Here is a 21,635-nt window from a genome sequence, read left to right as displayed (position 1 = left end):
TCGTAACTGGATACTTCATTTTTGATTTCCATATTTTTGCGAGCTTCTGTGTTCCAAATAATTCAGTTTTTTTCTCATCGCTAAATAAAATATTATTACAAAAATCTAAATCCTTATTAAGGTACTTTTGGCAATCAGCAGACGTTTTTTCTGGTTCGATTCCGTGGTGAATGATTTTTTACAGGGAATCCTGCCATGTAACCCATGTTCATGAAGAGACCTCCTCATAGTGCTTGCACTTACTGTCTTCGCGAGATGTTTTGAGATATTTTAACAACTGCAGCTGGATTAGCTTTGATCTCTCGTACTACTGCTCTTTCTGTATTAATAAGTCGTCTTGGTCTTCCTGTCCTCTGAAAATCTTTAATCTGTTTGTTTTTGAAATGTTTTTCAAGAATTTTCTTTACTGTGAAATGGCTACTTTAAGCAATTTTTTTCTATTTCATGTAAGAATTTACTATTTTCCTTTGTTTATTATCAGTTTTCTCGTTTCTAGTGCTATTTGTTTCTCCACCGCAAAATCTCCCAGATTTTTCTAGAAATTTGCATAAATTGAGACAGAATATAAGACTTCAACTTATATCAAGATCCTCTAAGAAAAAAGTGATAATGTCTATAAAATTAAAACATTTGAAGGAGAAAGAGTTATGAGTGTTTACTTTTTTTGACGCATAAAATTAGATGTTCTTAAGTTCAAGTTGAGTTATTTCTTTGTGTTTTATTTTAATTAAATGTTTATAAGTTATTCGATTCTGCTTAAATAAGTTAATAACTGTATATATCAATTTTATATTATAAGTCAATAATATATTTGTAATAACACATTTTCTAAATCAATCATGGGTGTTTACTCTCTTTTGACTCTCACTGTACCTACTTAATTTGCTTCTTTCAGAGCTTTCCAAACAGATTGTTTTCATTTTGAACTAAGCACTTTTCTTATTCATTCAGCATAAGCAATTTTATATTTTATTTAACAATTTTGAGTTCGAAATCTATGGGATATTTTTTAATTCTCTAATTAGATTTAATTCCTTAATTCGTTCAAATTAAGCGAGCGTTAATTGCGTCGTTCCACAAAGAATGGGTAATCGGAGTCTGGAATGTGCTAATGCCGCCCACCTTATATGGAATACATGATATCGCTTATTATGTGAACATAAAGAATAGAAAGCCAAATGAATAGAGGTTAATTTGATATTTATTCAATTTTAAGTGGGTGGTGGGGGGTTGGGGGAGTGAGGTTCTAAGAATATAAAGATCCGGAAGTTAATCGGAAGAAATTTTGGAAATTTTTTCTATTATCTTTCTTAATCTTCTCAACTTTAAGCATGAATGAATGTAATTTATTTTCACTGAAGTTACGATAGCTGTTGCATCATTTTATCCTTATTATCGGAAGCAAATCCTTTCAAGGTGGTGGTTCGATGTCTGTCTGTCAGATATTAAAAATTCACTTTTTTGAATTTTGTAGTTTCTACGATTGGGGACAAAATTGCATAGAAATCTGAAAATTATTTACCCGTTTGCAAAGTAGATATGTTGAGTTTTATGGCTGCAGAAAGAACGTACTGCTAAAATGTCCGAAATGTTCAATATTTCATCATACTAACTAATGAGTCATAATAGACCATTTTGCTTTTCTGTTGACACAGCTGCTTCCAGAGTGAATTTGGCAAATCCTTCTTGCCACTACAAAATTTTAATATATTGAGTTGATCGAGATTAACGAATTTGTTTTCGAATCGTAAGGTAATTTATGACAGAAAAAATTTAAATTTTCTGTGGTTCAAGGTGTTGCTTAGGCGACATTTACAAAATATCCCTTCATTAGATTTAAAAGTGAAAGCTTAGTATATCCAAACTGACATTGCATCTTGAAAAAATCAAACTTTCTACCGATATGACCTTATATACAGGGTGTCACAAAAACCTTGGCTTTGGCTTTTATTCCTTAAATATTGATCGTAGACATATACTGTAAATTACAAAGTTGCGTTAAAAAAGGTGTAAAATGTTATGAAATCTATTAAAATTTTCAGGGGATTAAACTTTAAAAAATGCAAAATTTAAATTTTTATATGGACCCCGTACAAAAGAAAAATCCCAATGAGTAAAATGTGCCCCATCCTCTAATAAGGTCATGTACAAAATCATGTAAGGATCAATCACAAATTAAAATGCAAATGTTCACAGCTTCAGTGCAGATGACGCGACGCGGGAATGCATCATAAGAAAATTAAATATGCTTCATATCTTTAGTTTTAAATGCAAATTTTAAAATCTATGCTCCCTGAAAAATACTTTAAAATTTTATATCATGAATTACAAAATATAATTTAAAAATAGCACAGTCAGTGAACTTGTAAAAATTTTTTTTTATGTAATCTTGAATTAAAATAATCTTTCCTTTATGTAATCGTTCCTTTAAGTTATAATTTCTACAAATTTTTAATACCTTTGAACAAATAAATAGTAAAATTATTATTTATTTATTCAACCATTACTTTCTTTGTTAATTTGTGTACGACCCCTAAAATACGAACATCCGAAATGATTTTTTCACTTTGTGAACTCGTATCCAAGCATCGAAAAGTGGTTTAAGTCACCATTTATGTAGTTTCATATCATTGAGACTTTTTGTGATAAAATGCTGAAATTTCGTACATGATCTTATTAAAGGATGCGGCACATTTTACTCACAGGGAATTTTTTTTGTACGAGGTCAGTATAAAAACTAAAATTTTGTATTTTTTAAAGTTTAATCACCTGAAAACTTTAATAGATTTCATAGCAATTTACACCTTTTTTTGACACAACTTTGTAATTTACATTATATGTCTACGATCAATATTTCAGGAATAAAGGCCGCGGTCAACGTTTTTGAAACACCCTGTATAATGAAGCTTTTTTCAATGGTTTTTCTAAGTTCATAAAATTTTATCCTTGTTTATTAAATTTCTTGTAGTGTTTGATTTTGTTTCATATTGATTTTCATTTCAATGACTACGAATTTTTGATTAGTTTATTTAATTATATAAAATTAATATATATTTTTATATCTTTAAATTTGTCTTTCATATGTTATAATTTTATAAAAGAATGAAAGCATCCAGAAAATTACTTTTAAATTAATAAAACTTTTTATATTGTATGTTAATTTAATATGCCTCATCTTTATTTATTAAATGTACTGTAGATTTATTTATATTTTTCACTGTGAGATTAAATTCGATTATGTAATAGTGACTGCTTATGTTAGGAAGAAAATATGCTTAGCATTATGTTATGTTGTGTTATAATACATATGCCTGATTACAATTTTTCAAATTAATACATTCATCAGAGAGAAAGTCAGTGTTTAGTTCCTAAGACAATGTTTAAGCTCTTGTTTTACAATATTTAAATTTCTTTGTTAAACTATGCAGTTTTGGCATTTTTATCAACTTAAATCAGAAAAATGGTACATTTTTTATATCTAGAATGTAAAATCCTTAAAACTAAAAAATTGGAACAATACAGAGGAGATTAGCATGGCCCCTGCCCTCAACAGGGCGCAAAAACTGGTCGGAATATACCCAGGCGACTCGGAACGGAAAGGGACTTGAGAATTGCTACATGGAATATTCGCACCCTGTATAAGGGAGGTGCACTGAAAAATTTGATTGACGTAACTATCAAATATGACACTGATATATTAGTGATTCAGAAGATGAAACGGCTGGGACAAGGTATTATAGACAAGAAGGACTGCAGAGTATATTACAGCTGCCAAGGCAAAACCCACCAATTCGGCATAGGTTTCATTGTTGGCAAAAGACTGAGAAATTCTGTTATTGATTTTCAAGCCATAAATATAAGACTTTGTAAAATCAGGTTAAGAGGAAGGCATTACAATATCACCCTTATTTGTGCTCATTCACCAACTGAGGAAAAAGATGATCCAGAAAAAGATCTATTCTACGACCTGTTGATGAAAAGCTACAATTCTTGCCCTGCACAAGATATGAAGTTGATCCTCGGAGACTTCAATGCTAAACTCGGAAGAGAACGATTTCTTAGATCCCACTCAGCTACCGAAAGCCTGCACAATGAGACCAATGAAAATGGATTGATACTATTTGATTTTGCTGTCTCAATAAATATATATTTAGCCAGTACGGCATTCCCGCATAAGAGAATATATAAGTATACTTAGCGATCTCTTGATGGTCTAACTCTTAATCAAATAGACCATATACTTGTGGATAAAAGACATCACAATAATGTAATGGATGTGAGGAGTTACAGGGGTGCGAATGTCGATTCCGAGCATATTCTTGTCATCTCCAAAGTTAGAATATGTAAGAATTTATATTCCAAGAGGGAAAATACCAGTTTCAAACTAGACATTGCCAAACTAATGGACCATAATATACTCAAGGAGTATAAGCTCAATTTATCTAATTGCATTGAACTGGAAAAAGAAACCCAAACCTCGATTTTAACTGGAATTCTGTAAAAGAAATCATCTTAAAATCAGCATGTGAGACCATCCCAAGTTTAGGGCGTCGTACTGAAAATGAGTGGTTTGACGACGAGTGCAGAAAGGTCTCTGAGGACAAGAATAAGACCTACAGATTGATGCTACAGAAACACCGCACTAGATATTATGAGGAAATATATAAGGACTTGAGGAGAGTAGTGAAAAGACTACATAGAAAAAAAGAGAGCTTTTCTGGAGGAATCGTTAACAAACCTGGAAGTTCTGAATAATCAAAGGGAATGTAGAAAGTTTTATAAAAGAGTCAATAATATGAGAAAAGAATTCAAGCCAAGAACTTTAAAATGTAGAACTTGTGAGTGATCTCCACGAAGTACTGAAAGTATGGAGGAGCTATTTTCAAGATTTGCTTGAAGCAAGAGATGATACTTTTGACCCACCTGGCAGTTCTGATGAACCTGCTACCCTCCCATATACGGACAATCCCCCTCCTTCATTAAATGAGGCGATTCTTACTATTAAAAAACTTACAAGTAACAGAGCGGCTGGTCCAGACTATATTCCATCTGAACTACTAAAAGACGAAGAACCGGGGCTTATAAATGCCATCCATAAAATCATGATTAAAATTTGGGCTAAGGAGAAACTACCCATTGAATAGGAGGAAAGCTCCATATGTCCAAGAAAGGAGACCATCTTGAATGTCGGAATTATAGGAGCATTAAATCTTCTCCAACTTGCTTTTTGCAAGACTTCTACCTCATATTGACAAAGTGATTGGAGACTACCAATATGTATTTAGATCGTAAAAATCTACTATAGATCAAATTCACACTTTAAGACAAATTTTGGAAAAAACTAAAGAATATAACATCAAAACTTTTCATTTATTTATAGACTTTAAAGCTGCTTATGACAGTATAAAAAGAGAGAAGCTATTTGAAGCAACGGAAGAGTTTAGAATCCCTACTAAACTTGTTAATTTACTAAGGCTACACTTAATAATGTAAGATGCAGGGTTAAAATCCAAAACCATTTATCTAAACCCTTTTTAACAGAGAGGCCTTGTCTGCTTTTTAACATTGCCTTGGAGAAATGTATCCGGGATAGTGGATTAGACGAAAAGGGCACTCTATGGAATAGATCCATTGAACTGCTGGCCTATGCAGATGATATATACATTATTGGAAGGTCAGAAAGGGCAGTGAGAGAGGCCATTCAATTTTTGGAAACTTTTGCCACAAATATGGGCCTTATCATCAACGAATATAAAACTAAATTTATGGAATTCCCGCCCTCAACTATAAATCAGTGTTCCTCTGTGTATTAACGGTCACACCTTCGAAAAAGTCGATCATTTCAAATACCTAGGCACAAAGATTAATGACAATAATAAAATAAGAGCAAAAATTGACAATTGAATAAAAATGACTAATAAATGTCTATTTGGATGGAAAAAAACCAACTAAAATTCAACTTAATCAGTCGAAAAACTAACTAAGAATTTATAAGACACTTATTATGCCTGTTTTGCTCTATACAAGAGAAACTTGGACATTCAGCATTCTCTGACCATGTTCGAGAGAAAGATCCTTAGAACTATCTTTGGCCCAATGCTAGAGATAGGATGTTGACGACCTAGATTCAATTTTGAATTATACAAACTCTATAGTTAACCACAGATAACACTGATTATCCGGAGCAATAGGTTAATGTCGGATATTGATCTCCAAACTCTATTATGTATCAATATTCCTAATTCTCAATACTCATGTGATGTAGTATATAAAACTCAATACTCTTCAAAAACTTACTAAAGCTTTTAATCTACTTTAACTACATCTAATTACATTCACGGACATCTAAAACTACGACGCATACAAAACATTCCATCAAAACGTAAAATTTAAAACAGAAGTTCTCATAAAAAGAAATTGCCAGATGCAAGAACGATACAACAAAGTTTTAAAATAATCTCGTAACCAGTCAGTTTTCTACAGTTAAGATGGCTCGGCCATATCTGGAGAAGCCCTGAAAATAGCACCCTCAAAATATCCACTTTTAAAAATCCTATGGGATCCCAGGCCAGAAGAAGACCTCAAACTAGATGGCTGGATGATGTGGAAAGAGACCTGAGTGTTCTGAGGATAAAGAACTGGAGGGAGTTGCGGAGGATAGAAAGCGCTGGAAAGTGCGCGTGGTTGAGGCAGCCAAGGTCTTCAAGGAGCTGTTGTGCTCATGAAGAAGAAGAAAACTATTAAAGCTTTTGCGAACCTTTAAACAGTTGAAAAACATTTTGATATGCATAAGGACACTGAAAATATCATTGTAAATTTATATTGTAATTTTATTAATATACTTATCTGACTGGTGTAATGTCCCTTTATGTCAACCTGTTTTGCTAAATTTTTAAACATAACTCAATCAAAAACATGATATTAAAATATTAAGGCAGAATTGGGTTCCATATAATTTAAATTACAATGGAAAAAAATTAATTTCATTGCTGCTCTTTGCAATCAGAGAACGATTACCTGTTGGTCCTAGGAATGCGATGATTGAAACCATTATTTGACTCAGAATTTTTAATTACAAACTTGTGTTTTGGACTTTAGTATTAAATACCACAATATGAGATAATATATCATTATGAAATAAGGCATATGCAATTGTCATATTAATTTTTAACTGTCATTATTGCTCACCAGTAGATACATAATAAAGCTTCTCTGTAATGTTATCTAACAGTGATTAGAAATTAAAAAATAAATTATTATGTTTACAGGAAAAAAGAATTTAAAAGATAAATTCTTTATTTGTGCTAATCTATATGAAATAAAATATATATGGTTCAAAAAAAATTATTGTAGTTGATCAGTTGGTAAATGATCAGGAATAGAAAGTTGAGATAGTTTCAAAGAATAAAATATTATTAAATCAAAATAAATTAACATGACTTTTATTTTGTAACATTATTTTTTTCAAATTCAAGCTTTCACTGTTGTTGAAATAAAAAAAAAATTAATACTCTAAATAATTTGTTGGCTAAATAAAACTAAAAAAAACTGTTGTGTTTTAATTTTGTTAAACTAAGAAATTTTTACTGTAACAAATAGAGTGAAGGATTTGTGAGTATGAACAAATATAAGCATTGTTTGATAATTTTGTGAGAAACAGCATATATTCCTTAAGTAGAAGAATTTTAATGTTAACTTATCAAAAATAACTTATTTTGTTTTGTAATACCAAAGATAAAAAATAGAAATCTACATTTTTGATGAAAATTGAACTGGAAAAAATTGCAATATATTTAATTTTCTAGACAGTTTCGAATATTATAATTAGTTTCCAGCAGATGAATGATGAAAGTTAAAGATTTTTGTTTTAGAGTATTTCAAATCAGTCTTAATATAAAAGTATATATATATACAGTGTCTCACAAAAGTGATGGGACACTTGTGCTTTACAAAAGGAAACTGTAATAAAATAAATTTAAAAAACATGCACAAATTTTTTGTGGGTGTTTTTCATACTTAAATTTAGTAACAATTATTACATAACATACATTTTGTCAAAATATTAAAATATTAATTTAATAAAAATACAATTGTTTAGAACGGAGCAAAAAATAGCTGACATAAGTGATGGGACACCATTAGATATGCAACAAAAATCGTCTGAAATAAGCAATAAAAATATTTTTGGTGGTTTTATTTTTACTCAAAAGCAATTGGCAATAATTTATAAAATCGTCTGAAGTATTTCTTTCCAGTTTGTTTTGGAATTTTTGTGTTTTTTAGCTCTGTGCAGCCATGAATGCTAAACGAAAAGAAACTTCGCCTGAAATTCGAAAATTAGTTATTAATTTGCATATTGAACGTGGAAAATCTATTAGAAAAACTGCTGAAACAGTTAACTTGAGTCATTCAACAGTTTTCAATATCATTAAACGATATAAAAAGAATCATATTATTCAGCATAAAAGAAAACCTAGTTGACCATCAAAGCTATCCAATGGAATAAAGCGAATTATCGTTCGAAATAATAAAAAAAATCCAAGAAAGAATGATCCTAAAGTTTCTGCTGATTTACAAGCATTATATGGAATAATTGCTAATCCTGAGACTATTAGAAGGGTAATTCGATCTGCTGGATATCACGGTAGAGTAGCCAGGAAAAAATTCTTCGTAAGTGAAAAGAATATAAAACTCAGACTAGCTTTCACAAAATCCAACATAAATAAGAATTCTGATTACTGGAATAAAGTTATATTTGCTGATTAGAGTAAATTTGATATATTTGGTTCTGACGATAGAATCTTGGTGTGGAGAAAACCCAGGGAAGAATTTCGCAAACAGAACTTGGTGCCAACAATAAAACATGGTGGAGGAGGAGTTATGGTATGGGCGTGTATGTCGTCCGCTGGAGTTGGCAATCTTGTTTTTATTGACAGTATAATGGATCAGTATAAATATATTGACATTTTAAAGCAAAATTTGAAATCTTCAGCACGAAAATTGAACCTTCATAACAATTTTAAATTCTACCAGGACAATGACCCCAAGCACACTGCTTTGAACGTTAGACTCTGGCTGCTGTATAACTGTCCTGAAATAATAAAAACCCCACCACAATCTCCAGACTTAAATCCTATAGAGAATATTTGGCAAGAATTGGAATCAAGAATTAGCAAACACACCATTTCTTCAAAACAACAATTAAAATCGGTGCTTCAAGAAGAATGGGGTAAAATCACTCCAGAAATCACAAAAAAATTAGTCGAATCCATCCCAAGAAGATTAAATCATGTTTTAAAAGTAAAAGGAAATCCAACAAAATATTAAAACCTTTTAAAAAGTAAAATTTTTGGATAAATATTTGATGGAAAAGTAAGTGTCCCATCACTTATGTGAGCCATTTTTTGCTCCGTTCTAAACAATTGTATTTTTATTAAATTAATATTTTAATATTTTGACAAAATGTATGTTATGTAATAATTGTTACTAACTTTAAATATGAAACACACCCAAAAAAGTTTTGTATATGTTTATCTATTTATTTTATTACAGTTTCTTTTTGTAAAGCACAAGTGTCCCATCACTTTTGTGAGACCCTGTGTGTGTGTGTGTGTGTGTGTGTGTGTGTGTGTGTGTGTGTGTGTGTGTTGATTTAGTATTCAAATTATATATTGGTATTGAAACAGGTAAGTTGAAATAAATCTAATTTTTAAAAATATATATATACTATTTAACTGTAATTGTGTACTGTTTCTTTGTATAAATCTTGCTTTAAATTCCAGAATCAAGCACTTATTTCAAGATATTATCAATTTTTAAAATGCATAAGGCACCCCGATGATTAATTATTTCATTCTTAACCAGATTTGTCAGAACTAAAGTGTATATATCCTCAAAATATCAGTTAAACTCAACACTGTTTCTTCAGATGTCCTTTAATTGATTATTCAATGAACTTCAAAAGTTTCTAGCGTATTATTTGAATTGTTTTAAATGCCCTTATCCTGGTAATTACATATTATCAAACTTATTCTGATGAGTTTAATAAACGAAATTTGCTACAATGAGTCTGTTACAGAAATAGATTGTCATATGAGCTTTGTAAAAATACTGACTTTATTTTGTAAACTGTTTAAAGCATATATATTAGCTAATAAGTATCCAATAAATAGGATGATGAATTCAATATTACTTCTAGCATTTTTAGCCACAAAACAGTAATCAAACTAGCATCTAAAAATTGAAAGTTAAAAAATGTGCATATTTATTATTACTGAAATTTGATTTTATATCCTATATTGAGGAAAGAAACAATCAAATCTCACGTTGATAGTCATTTATTCTTTTTTCAGTCATTTGTTATTAACAGTAGTGAAAACAACAATCATTAGCAAGATTAGGCGCCAAACGTCAGAGAATCGTGCATTCTCATTGGTCCAAATGTCCCACATTTCGAACGACACATGCGCCATAAGCCGTGACCTTCAAGCGATATTTTATCTCCAGAGGGTCACGCATAAGCATTCAAATTCATTAATTGTGTAATTGGTTAACCATAATTAATAAATTATTACTGGCATTTTGGTGATTTTTTTTGTGCATTTTTACGGCCACTCGAAACGAAAAATTATTAAGAGTAAAAATTGAGCAAAAATAAAATCGTGATAGTTTTTTAATAAATAAGATTTTCTTCTGAGTATATTCATAAAGAAGGTGATATTAATGTGTAACTATCACAATCAGTAACAAATTTATAGCTTAAGAAATACCAATAATCATTCCTTACATTTTAAGCAATATCGCGAAGATTTTGAAAGTGGCGTTGAAATTTAAGCGTAAGAAGGAGAATAACGGCTTCTCTATTTTGCCACATACTGTCTTTGTTGTTGTAATTTTGGGACAGGTAAACAATGCGCTTGCGTCAGGCGCCCACTCCATGTGCTTGGTTACCGATGGGACAAACCATTTATGGTGTTACATGACAGGTGTGTATTTAAATTCTTCATAAAATCATTTCTTGGATTGAATGAGAAAATATTGATGCTTAATGCCGTGGATAGTAATAAATTTAAAGTTAATTAAAAAATTTCAAGTTTATGAATAGCTTTTAGTAGATATTTTTTGTTTTTTTAGGCAATATTTGAAGAATTCCTAACATCTGTCCTGAGACCGCTTAAAAAAAAAAGTAAGTTAAAGGTGGGGATAACATTTGTTCATGTTTGCTCTAATATCGTGAAAATTTTTAGGTTTCGAATATCAAGGTAGTGCATAAAACAGTGTTTTTAGAGATTAATTTTTGTTTTCTTAATTGTTTATTTACAGGATTTTAAAAACTTTATACCAAAACAAAATTTTAAACAGTTTGAAGTTATAAAATTTATATTTTTTTTCACTTGAACTACTTTCTTATCTTGAATAATTTTTGCACTTATCTCTTGCATAATATTAAAAAAAAAAAAAAGAAAGAAAAAAAATTAACTAAAATTTGTTGGAAGCTAGAAAAACTGACCTAATTCTTCAAAAATATAAATTGTTCAATTCTTTTTGATAAACATCTCTATAGATAAATGTTTTGTTTCAATATAATTAACTATAACTATTTGTTTACTTCAGGTGTTTGTATGAATATTTAAGATTGTTTACTTTGGTATTTACTCTTTACTAGCATAAAAGAGTTTATGAATCAGTTTCATAAGTAACATTTTAAAAAAAACTTCATATCAGTGAATTTCCTTAAGAGTATAAATGCTGTTTATTACAAAATATTGTATAACAAAAATTAGATTATATGATTGTTTCTTTTTAATTAAGTAAATCATGTATATTTTATAAAATGATTTTATTGAATTCCAGTTACATTTTGTTATTGATTTATAATGATTCTTCTGATTGGAAATTTCTGACAATCACAAATGAGTGGCTGCAGCAAATCTAACAGACTAAATCATTCTTACAAAAGCAGTTGTTAAAGGGGAGTTGAGGTTGCACTAAAATGCAGATATTTGCAATACTGTCTTTTGTAAAACAATAGTTTGAATAACCCTTGTGCCTTGGTGTAAGCTTTAAATAATCTGAACATGAATTAGCAGTTATCATATTTTTATTTTGTTGTACAACTTTACATTTTGGTATTGCAGTTTTGTGAAAAATGGAGGATATTTTTCACTGGTGCAGAGAAGGCAATGCTTTCCAAGTACGAGTCTGGTTAGATGACACTGAACATGATATGAATCAAGGGTAATAGTTATATTATCTTTCTTTATTCATTTTAATATTTGTAGTGGTTAATTCATTTAAGGAAAAATTATGAAATGAATAACTAGAAATTAAGACATTAATTGCTATTTATGTATTTAGTTTTTGATAATTTAGCAGCCCAAATAGATAATTTTGGCATTTAATATTTATTACATCTTGATACGTACTATGTCATGTAGCAGTCAACCAGATGTTAAAAATATAACTTTCATGTTTAGAATAATTTCTCCTCTAGAAGCATGTTTATCTTTTTACAAATATTTTTTTATTCTTCCAACTTTTCTATAATAAGTGCAAAGATGCTTCTAATTTAAAGTTACTATATATAGATGGTATTTCATAACCATCACTGGGTATGAAAAGGGCTGATTATACTAACTTAGTCCTAGCTTTGAATCTTATACATTAATTTTCCTTTAGAGCTTTGAAATATTAGTCTTAAGACAAATTCTGTCCATGTTATATTTTCTACCTATTTGAAGTAAATAAGATTATTATTTTAGATTACATCGTATTTGCAAAATGCCGTATGAAGATTTCTATATTTTTCAATTCCTACTAATATAGGTAGATATCTACTCAGCCATATTTCTGAATGTGGGTTTATTTCAAAAACATTTATATATTTTAGGTTGAATGGATATCTTCTTTATAATTTCTTTTCTTGTATTGCTTAACTTCCATCTTTTCATTATTGGCTGATACAGCATGATCATGCTGGATTTTGTATCATAAAACTCTGGTACTCTTACCCTCATTTAGTATTGTCATTTATTGATCTCATCAAACTGTCATTATCAGTATGTCCTACTTTATATGAAACAATACTTATATTATTCAAAAGACTTATTTTAATTATTCTTCCTTAAAAGAAAACCTTTAAAGAATGGGTGTTTAAAATTTTAATAATTGTAACTGCTGGGCAATTTCATTTACTTATTTATAAAAAATGAATGACACAATTGTATGTGGATGCATGACATCATAAAAAGTACTTAAAAGTACTTGTATTTAAAAACCATTTTTAAACACCATAAAAATGCTTGTTATTGGGGGGGGGAGTCCTTAAAAATGTTTTATTTTCTAGAAAAACACCAAGAGAACATTTTTTTTTTTTTTTTTTGTATGTCCTATTGTAGAATTTGGTAAATCAAAAGCAATCAAAACCTTATTCAACATATGTATCAAGAAAAAAATGTAGGAAAGAGAATTCAGAGGAGGAATCCATGGTGATATAGATCCAGCAGTATCAACTCATATCAAAATAATACACCTTTCTTCCACTCCCTCTTTCTTTAGTAGTAGTCATCGCATATATTAAAATATTGAAATAGTTATCAAACAGCAGAAATGTGAAATATGGATTGTGTGAAACTTGCTTCGACTTGAAAAATGTTCAAACTTCTTTAATTTTAGTGTTTTAGGCAGTGAAGAATTTATTTTAATTATGCCTGGTGAATGTGTATTTCACCCTTTATGAGTTATTAATAGAAGTAGCATTAGGGTTTGCCTCGTAAAGGGTCGTGGTCTGCCCAGCAAGAAAGGGAGTTCTTGCAGAAGAGAGAAGTGTATTTGTGATTCACTTAAATTTTCATCTTAATTTTATTTATCTTTTATCCTTTATTTATCTTCTAGATGAGAAGTTCATTGTGTGAATGAAGTTAAAAATATTGTCAAAATCCTTAGAAGAATTTTTTATTTCTTTATAGTTTATTATTCTAGTTGTATACATTTCAAAATAAATTATTACCACCATTGCCATTGAAGAAGTTCGTCTGTAATTGTGTAATTCTGTTTCTTTTATTAGAATTATTTTAAATATAACATAGGCTCAAGCAAACTACAGAAATAGGATCTAATAGCCAAATTATAAATTTTATTCATTTGTGATACATGATATTTGTACACCTCAGCAATTTCCCTTAAAAAAAAACATTTTTTTATTATTTTTTTGTTGTTGTTGTTTACTGCTTTTATCTCAAAAGTTTTTCTTTTAAGAATATTAGAGCATATGCATATGTGTAAATGTGAGAAAATTATTTTACCATTTATTAATAGTGCAGTTTTAATACATTCCCAGATATCCAATGATGCATTCACATTGCAAACAAATATATTACAAAATACACACAAAATAACTAGCACTCTTTTTTATTGGAAAAATGTGATAAACTAATTCTTCGTGATAATAGACCCTAATGATATTAGTGCAGCTGAGTTGGACTTTTTGAATACAAGTTATCAATCTTTTTTGCTATGTGATGCAAATCTACATTTTACCTTGACATGTTATTTTGCATTCTAAAGATCCTGAGCCTTTATAGCCTGTTTTGAAGTATGATACTGCACATATAATTTTTAACAATTGTGAGTGTACTGAAACTTCCTCAGCATATGCATGTCGATACTGATAAAGTTTATATAATTTATATCAATCTATTCATATTAAAAAATATGCCAGAAATTCAAGAAATGTTCTTTTGCAGTTGCCATAATGTTTTTAACTTAGCATCTTACTTCCTTACAAAAGCATGAGGCAGCATGATTTTTAAATCTTGTGATTTGCTATATAAATGACCAAAGGCAGCAATATCTTCTACCTTAAAAAATTTTGGTGATTGCATTACTAAGACTTTTATGTCTAAGAGTGTCCAGAATTCAGCTATCCATATGTGAACAGTAAATCTCATAATGTCTCTGGTTAAAGAGAGAAGATTTCCCTATAAGATGTTTATTCCCAGATAGGGGAGGGGTTGTTCATCATCCCCATTAAGAGGCCAGAGTGTGACCCTCAAAATATAAGTGAATTCTATTTTTTTAATTTTTAAAACTGTTAAAGTTCAGACATAAAAATTATTTGATTATATTTTCTGTTTTTTAATTCTTATCTCAAGTGTTATAGTCATAAATAAATCTATTATCATTATCCATTTGTGGAAAATTAAATTTTCTGAACAAATATGAGTTTTCCAATCCATTTTTTTTAATAAATATCTAATTCAGAAATTAATAAATTAAATAAAATGCATTTGCTACGCTGCTAGAACTTCTTTTTTTTTAAATGCTTTGTTAATACCATGTACCCAATTTAAAAACTATATTCCATGAATTTTGATTTTTGATTTTATATATATACAGGGTTTGTCCAAAAAGTAGAAAATGTTTATTTTCCTAAATACTATAGATGTGTACTTAAAATAACAAAGTTTCTATAAATTAGTGAGAGGGAGGATTATATAAAAACAGTTTCTTCAATGGAAATGGATAATAAAGAGTTAAAAATGTTAAATTTTTATATGAACCTTGTAATAGGGCTAATTAGTATTTTTTTTTTCTTGCATCTTTTTATACATACACAAAATTTCACACTTCTATCTATAAAATGTGGAGTGATATGTTGATTTCTTTAAAAAAAAATCAACATATAATTTTAGATAGTAACTTGAATTTTTTTGTCTGCATAGATAAATGTTTAAAAAAAATCACTTTGCACTAAAGAACTGTGTAAAAAGTTTATTTTTGAAGCTGTCATTATCAACTACCATAAAAGCCAAAGTGTTTTCACACGATTATTCACCTTGTTTAAACAAATTAATGTATTAAAGTAATAAATATATGCCTAAGTACAATATGTAAGGAAATAAATTAGAGAATAATGATGTTCAGCTGAAGCATTCTGAAAAGCTCCAAAATTTTTATAATTATCAATTAACTGTCTATTTTATTGGTTGTTCAGAAAAACTTAAAAAGAATTAGTAAATGAAGTATATCTGGCAAAGTAGAGGAATGATTTTTGGTCCATTTGGGTAAAACAGATTTCTTTATTTATGAGAGACTGCTTACTTGATTTTTGATCATATCAATGATTGACATTATTGATCGAAGAAAATTATTTTATTTCTTAAAATGGTAAAATAGGTATAATAGATATAGATAAATATTCTTTTTCTCCTTATTCTTTTCACCTTTTACCTTCATCAAACATTGGTATGGAGACTCTTAATCTTTAAAAATCTCATGGTGATGATTTCTTGTATTGAATTACTTAATCTGTTGAGGAGTTTTTCATGTTAAATTGCAATTAATTGTTTATCCTAAATAATCAATCTTCTGACCAATTCAGGGGCAGTTTGTGCATAGGTACTGCTAAACAACAATCCTCTAACTCTTTTCACTGTTAAATTAATTAATTTTAGCTGCAATATATAAATCTAAAATCAATAAATTATGAATTTTGTTTATAGTGCTTTCAGTCAAAAGCAACTGATAAAAATTGTTCTTGAGAGGGAAATTCTGGTGCAGCAACATGATTTTTGCAGTTAGTGTCGCAGTGAGATCATGTAACATTTGCACTTCCAAGATTTCCTCTCTTTGGATTTTACTAAGCAGTGGCACTATTAGAAATATTAGTTCCTTTGTAAAATCCAGTGTTATTGTGGTTACTTTCTATCTCTACTTAAAACTGAAAATGCTTTTGGAACACCACAATTATGAAATAACAAAATTTATGATAATTAAAAATTAAATTAAAATGCTTAACTGTAGTTAAATTATTTTTTCTCCACTTTTTACATGCAAGTATGAAGTAGCTGAATTAGGCATGTTTATTCTAACCATATCTTGTACAGTCTTTTGATTATTGTTCTCTTGAAGTTGTATTAATACTTTTACATAATAATAAGAAAACTGTGGAAAATAATTAAAAATTATGAAATGCATTTTTTATTGAATTTCATTAATAAAAGATTATCTTTAAACAACAACAACAAAAAGATAATACTTACAATATTTATTATTAAACCATGAAAAAATAATTTAAAATAGGAAAATATTAGCTGTGCATTAAAGGTTACAGCATCTACATGACAATATACAAGCTATTCAGTTCACATGTTTATTGATATTTTTCAGTGATGACCATGGGTTTAGTCCATTGCATTGGGCTGCTAAAGAAGGACGAGCGAACATAGTTGAAATGTTAATAAGTAGAGGATCTAGAATCAATGCAACTAATATGGGTGATGATACTGCACTTCATTTAGCTTCTGCACATGGGCATAGAGATATCGTTCATATGGTTTGTATGGTTGCTTGTTAGAATATTCTAATTTTAATTAATTACTCATAACTTAGAAATTGGTAAATTCATTAAATAAACTTTATTTGAATTGTAGTTAATATTCAGTTCAACTTTAAATGAGTTGAATGAATTATTGCATAATGCAAATATGTTTAAATGCTGGTATATTACTTTGTGGAAATGTTTTATTTTACTTACAAAAATGATGTTCTAAATTGTTGGGATCTTTCACATGTGTAATATTGTCAAATAAGTAAAATGCAGTTATTGCAACAATTAACTTATTAGGCAGTACTTATTTTGTTTTCTGTTCTATATTCAGTTTTTAAATCCATAAAGACTATTTTTTATAATTTGATAGCTGGATGCTTAATCAAATGTATGTATTATTGAGTCCTCTCTTATTACCTAATTAGAGAGATTTTCGATTTTCATTTAAAATAAGTTTGTTTTCATTGCAATGCCATGAGAATAAGTTGTGACCAAGGCGTAGTAGTAATTAGTTCAATAATTGGACTAATTACTACTACGCCTAATGTATTCTTTAAAAATTGCTATAAACATATTAATGTTTTGTCTCAATGGTGTTTGTGGTATCCACATTTCCTTTACATCTAATTTTTATGCCTCTGATTCATTATTAAACATTTTGTTACTGAAAATATTGTTCGAAAATTCTTGTTTTGAAGCAATATTTATTGAAGATATTTATTTATTTGGTATTTATTGAAGTAGCAGTGATTTTGAATTTCATTCATTTTTATTTTATTTCATCACAAAATACAAGTTGGTAAGTCTTCATGCATTGAATAACTGCATAAAAAATCTTTTTGGTATTACAAATTTTTAAAGATTAGCTGTTAATTTTCTTTGCAGTTGTTTATCAAAATACATTTTTTTTATCGTGAAATTTGACTTAGTATGACTTTATTATTGATGTAATCAAGAAAAGAAGAATGCTTTATTTATAGAATACCATGAACATAATATATATTAAGTATTGAAATGAAACACAAATTTTGCTCATCATTTTTAATAGTATTTCTTCAGTAGAGAAATGAAAAGAAAACACTACTTTTGAGTGGACATTAATTTATGTAAACATATCTTTTAGAAATTCTAATTTTTTGTTCTTAAGCAACTATATGAATGAAGTTGGGGATTTTTTTCTTTTTTATAATGAACAGCAATTATTTTTGTTGTTCTAGTTTAACTTAATTTTATATTAAGGATTTTATTTAATCTATTGAACATAACTTTTTTGCTTACCTTTGTAAATTAAAAAATTATAAAGCAATTAAATATTAATTTTGTAGTTGATATAATTTATTCATATTTTTTATTACACTTTCACTATTAAATATCATTCTTTTATTTTACATCCCGGAATTATTGCCTTCCCACAAATTATTTTAAAAGTATATAAATTTATGATCAGTATGCAATATAATACTAAATACTGCGGAAATACTGCGGATAAATATCTGCAGGAGTCTCTTCAGCTTGTTTGTATACTTGCTGGTAAGAAAAGAAAATCCTTTTTCAATTTTTTTGGGGAAGACAAATAATTATATAAATAGTTCAAGGTGAATAAACTGATGAATATAAAACATATTATTATGGAAGTGAAGCGAACATTATACTCTTATCAATCACATTAATCTGAAATAACACCATGTTATTAAAAGGAAAGGAATTGTATTTTGGAATGTTTTATTGGGTTTTTAGAAAATATTCTGGATAATAATGTATGAAAGATAATTGTATTGTGATAAATTGGAAGCTGCATTTAGTATAAATATCACTGAAAACTTTATTGGATCTTCATGACAGATATAACAGTTTCCAAGAATTAATGGTTGCAGCATGGTTAGATCTATCTCTTGTGCTAAAAAACTGAACAACCAATCAACCAAGCATTAATAAAAGACATTAATAAATATTGAATCACCAGCATCTTACCCTCCCTATTCAAGAAAAAAAAGAATGATTTTTTTTTATATACCTGATCCATTCTATTAATTAAGTATTAATTTTTTATTACCTTAGGAATATGTTCAACAAAATTTGTTTGAAAAAGAATTTGTATGACTAAGGACCATTCTGTGCCAGTTTTTTAGGATATCTCTTTCACAGAAAATATTTCATGTCTTGATGTAAGTTAAAGATGCATGGCAGCAATTTATCTGAAGTTCCCATTAAAAACTCTGATTGAACTAATTTCCTATCTGCAAAAAAATAATACAAACTTATTTTTACTTCCTTTGACAGCTGACAATTTGAACTGAAGGCTATCATTCTCCTTATAATGTCTTTGCATAAATAGTGATAGTTAAAATAAGTAAAACTGTAATGAATTTTAAAAAAAATTTTGTATATTGAATAAGAAAGACGAAGTTTCTTTTTCACTTTTCTTTATCAATATGGTTTTTGCTTGATGTATTGATTATCAATTCAGATCTTCATTATTCCAACATGTCTGATTCTGAAAATAATTATAAATACAAATATGAATGATTATGAATTTAGAAATTGTATTTATCCTTTTTGATCAGAAAACAAGTGAATAAAATTAACTTAAATCTAAAAATTGTCATTGAATGGCAAAGGTAGCTGATTCTGTAATAAGGCAGCAAGTTTATTTCTTAATCAGTATTATGTAAGTTCTATAGCTCTATGAAATATAGTTATTTCTGTATAAGAAATTGCACATCTCTTGATATACAATGAAAGACTTCCACAGTTTTTCTGTTCCTATAATTTATATCCTATTATTCTTTAAAAAAGCATTCTTCAGTTAAATATAACTTAAATAAATCATTAGCTTTTGAGGTTAACTACAATAAGAGTTAAATTTAATGATTATTCTATAAATGTAGCATCATAATTCTATTAAGAAATTAAAATGCAAAAAACTTAATTATCTTAAATAGTGTTGATATAAACAGAAAGATGACAATTTGAGACGTATCACTTTATCGTTATGTTATCACTCTGAATTTCTCATATTGGTTTCAGTTTATTTTATTGATTATTTACAAAATATTTGCTTATATAGTTTAGCTTCAGCAAGTTACCTAGCTAAACTAATTCTTAAATTACTACTAGTGTTTGTTATTAAAGGCTGTGATAGTAAATTTCAATGAACTAATACTTAATTTTTTTATTTATATGTATTAGGAAAAGTTTTGTAGATGACTGTCTCTTTAAATAACATCTACCATTTTTTTTATGCTAATGAACCTGTCAATGATATACGTTTGCATGTATTAATTTTTTTTTTTAAATATTTATTTTGTAATAGGCATTTTATATAGGATGTCCTGAAAATTTTGACAAATAATTAATTTTTGACAGGGTTTTTTTGGATACTATATTTTCTATTTAAATTTCTTTAAATTAATTTCAAATTTTTAATAATAAAAATGTAATTTGACGAATTAGTGTGAATATCATTTACTTGCTTTTATCTAAAAAAAGTCTGTGAATATTGCCAAAACAAAATAGACTTGAGCAAGAAATTGCAAAATTCCTTTTTGTTTGATGCTAATGCAAATATTCGTGACAAATTAATTACATTCAGGAAAACTAATAGCAAAAAAGATAAAAATTATATTTTTCTACAAAATTTTCCCACGTAAGTTTATGGAATACTTTTCAGGAGTTTGTAAAAAAAAAAAAAAAATGAAAGTATATATTACAGAAAGGTCATTTCACTTCTTAATTATTCATACAAATATTATCATGCATAAAGAAAAGATGTAGATATGATGTTATAGTATAATGAATGTTAAAAGCCTTAACTAAATCCCCAAGGCTTTCCACTATGAATATATTTATATTGAAGACAGAGGTATTTTTTAAAGTTAACTGGCATTTTAAAATGAATTTGAAATTTGCAAATAGATATATTATTGAAGAATTTCTTAATTGGCAGGCAATCTCTTGGTATTTATTTGGCTATTTAATTCTGTAAAAGATAACTTAAGCATCACAGTAAACGTAATATAGCACGTAATTAGCGTTTTACTATCGAAATAAGACAACGGATAATTCATTTTGAATAAAATAATCTGAACGGAGGATAGCATTTTGGTATGAAATAAAATATTTAAAGTCAACTATCTAAACTTTGTAACAGTAATATATGTGTTTTCTTGTTGAAACGGAGTGGAATATTTCGTTTCCCATGTCAGTTTTCAAACAAACAACAACAAAAAGAGAAAAAAAAGACAATAAGGTATATAATCTATCGATATCTTTTGAAATCTTTGTGTGACTTTAAGATACTCGTCTA

At 28.4% G+C, this 21,635-nt stretch overlaps 1 protein-coding gene across 4 annotated transcripts in view; it reads left to right on the top strand.

The window, feature by feature from the left end:
- LOC129958423 (integrin-linked protein kinase-like) overlaps positions 1 to 21,635 on the top strand; it is a 95,900-nt gene that overhangs the window by 53,481 nt on the left and 20,784 nt on the right. The window contains exons 1-4 of one of the 4 annotated variants that reach the window (XM_056070908.1): positions 10,862 to 10,985; positions 11,134 to 11,185; positions 12,138 to 12,237; positions 17,170 to 17,335. In XM_056070908.1, coding sequence (XP_055926883.1) covers positions 12,149 to 12,237; positions 17,170 to 17,335 — 255 coding nt within the window. In that variant the 5' untranslated portion in view covers positions 10,862 to 10,985; positions 11,134 to 11,185; positions 12,138 to 12,148. The other 3 variants (XM_056070909.1, XM_056070912.1, XM_056070913.1) reach the window with 3 other exon arrangements.

Source organism: Argiope bruennichi, chromosome X1 (genome assembly GCF_947563725.1).
Source record: "Argiope bruennichi chromosome X1, qqArgBrue1.1, whole genome shotgun sequence".
Taxonomy (NCBI): Eukaryota; Metazoa; Arthropoda; class Arachnida; order Araneae; family Araneidae; genus Argiope; species Argiope bruennichi.
Note: the sequence above shows the minus strand (reverse complement) of the source record. Positions and strands in the feature narration are given on the sequence as shown.